This window comes from Malurus melanocephalus, unplaced genomic scaffold (assembly GCF_030028575.1).
Source record: "Malurus melanocephalus ecotype Western Australia unplaced genomic scaffold, MMel_1.1 scaffold_2689, whole genome shotgun sequence".
Lineage (NCBI taxonomy): Eukaryota > Metazoa > Chordata > Aves > Passeriformes > Maluridae > Malurus > Malurus melanocephalus.
The window spans coordinates 7,104-8,753 of NW_026625921.1; the positions used below are offsets into that span (position 1 = coordinate 7,104).

A 1,650-nucleotide genomic window follows, 5' to 3' on the forward strand; every position below is an offset into this window, starting at 1 on the left:
CCCTTTTCTTTACCGTCCCCGCGTCTCTGCAAAAAGGGGCGTGGCCTGGGCTCCTGGTACTCCCCGGGGGCGGGGCCAGCGCTGTGGGCGTGGCCTGGGGGGATGGGCTCGTAGCGGGCCACGCCCCCTCGGGAAGCCCCGCCCCCTCGGGTGGCCCCGCCCCCTCCCGTGGCGTTGTTGATGACGACGGCGTCGCCGGGAAGTGAGAGCTGAACCCGCAGCTCGGCCTCCGAGGGGCGCCGCTGGGCCTGCGGGGACCGGTTTGGACCAGTTTGGACCAGTTTGGACCAGTTTGTAACCAGTTAGAAGCAGTTTGGACCAGTTTAGAACCAGTTTGGACCAGTTTGGACCAGTTCAGAACCAGTTAGAACCAGTATAGAACCAGTTCAGAACCAGTTTGGAGCAGTTCAGAACCAATTAGAACCAACTCAGAACCAGTTAGAACCATTTGGACCAGTTCAGAACCAGTTAAAACCAGTTTGAACCACTTCAGAACCAGTTGGAACCAGTCTGGACCAGTTCAGAACCAGTTAGAACCAGTTAGAACCAGTTCAGAACAAATTCAGACCAGTTTGGACTGGTTTGGAATGGTTTTTACCAGTTTGGACCGGTTCAGTTCCAGTTCGGAACGGTTCAGAACCAGTTAGAACCATTTGGACCAGTTCAGAACCAGTTAGAACCAGTTAGAACCAGTTTAGAACCAGTTAGAACCAGTTCAGAACCAATTCAGACTAGTTTGGACCAGTTTGGACTGGTTTGGAATGGTTCAGAACCAGTTAGAACCAGTTTGGACCAGTTTGGAACCAGTTCAGATGGGTTTGGCCCAGTTCAGACTGGTTCAGACTGGTTCAGAAACAGTTTGGACCAGTTTGGAACAGTTCAGAACCAGTTTGGACCAGTTAGAACCAGTTTGGACCAGTTTGGAACAGTTCAGAACCAGTCAGAACCAGTTAGAACCAGTTTGGACCAGTTTGGAACAGTTCATAACTAACTAGAACCAGTTAGAGCAAGTTTAGAACCAGTTCAGAACCAATTCAGACCAGTTTGGACCAGTTTGGACTGGCTTGGAATGGTTTTTACCAGTTTGAACCAGTTTAGACTAGTTTGGAACCAGTTCAGATGGGTTTGGCCCAGTTCAGATTGGTTCAGACTGGTTCGGAAACAGTTTGGGCCAGTTTGGACAAGTTTAGAACCAGTCTGGACCAGCTGGAAAGTGTTTAGGACCAGTTAGATCCTCCCAGTCCATCCCAGTCCATCCCAGTCCATCCCAGTCCATCCCAGTCCCTCCCAATCCATTCCCAGTCCATCCCAGTTTATACCAATCCATTCCCAGTCCATCCCAGTTTATACCAATCCATTCCCAGTCCATCCCAGTTTAATCCCACCCCATCCCAGTCCATCCCAGTTTGATCCCACCCCATCCCAGTTTATCCCAGTTTATCCCAGTTTATCCCAGTCCATCCCAGTTTAAACCTTTCCCAGCGCCGCCCGTCGCCCCAGGCCGAGGATGAGGAGGGCGAGCAGCAGGAGGGCGATGACGGCGCCCAGGCAGCCAATCAGGAGCGAGTGGGCGGAGTCAGCCTCGGCCATGGGCGGGGCCAGTTTGGGCTCCCCGGGGGTTGCTGGGAAGGAGGGGGAGGGGCTGTCATG

General features: G+C 53.1%; 1 protein-coding gene across 1 annotated transcript in view; it reads right to left on the reverse strand.

Moving 5' to 3' along the window:
• Nucleotides 1-1,590, reverse strand: part of LOC130587909 (epithelial discoidin domain-containing receptor 1-like) — a gene marked incomplete at its 3' end in the record, with an annotated part of 6,936 nt that extends 5,346 nt beyond the window's left edge. Inside the window, exons 1-2 of the mRNA XM_057388880.1 lie at nucleotides 1,474-1,590; nucleotides 61-248 (exon numbers count right to left, since the gene is read on the reverse strand). Of these exons, the coding sequence (XP_057244863.1) occupies nucleotides 61-248; nucleotides 1,474-1,590 (305 nt within the window). The remainder of the gene's footprint in view (nucleotides 1-60; nucleotides 249-1,473) is intronic.
• Between the last annotated feature and the right edge of the window lie 60 nt (nucleotides 1,591-1,650).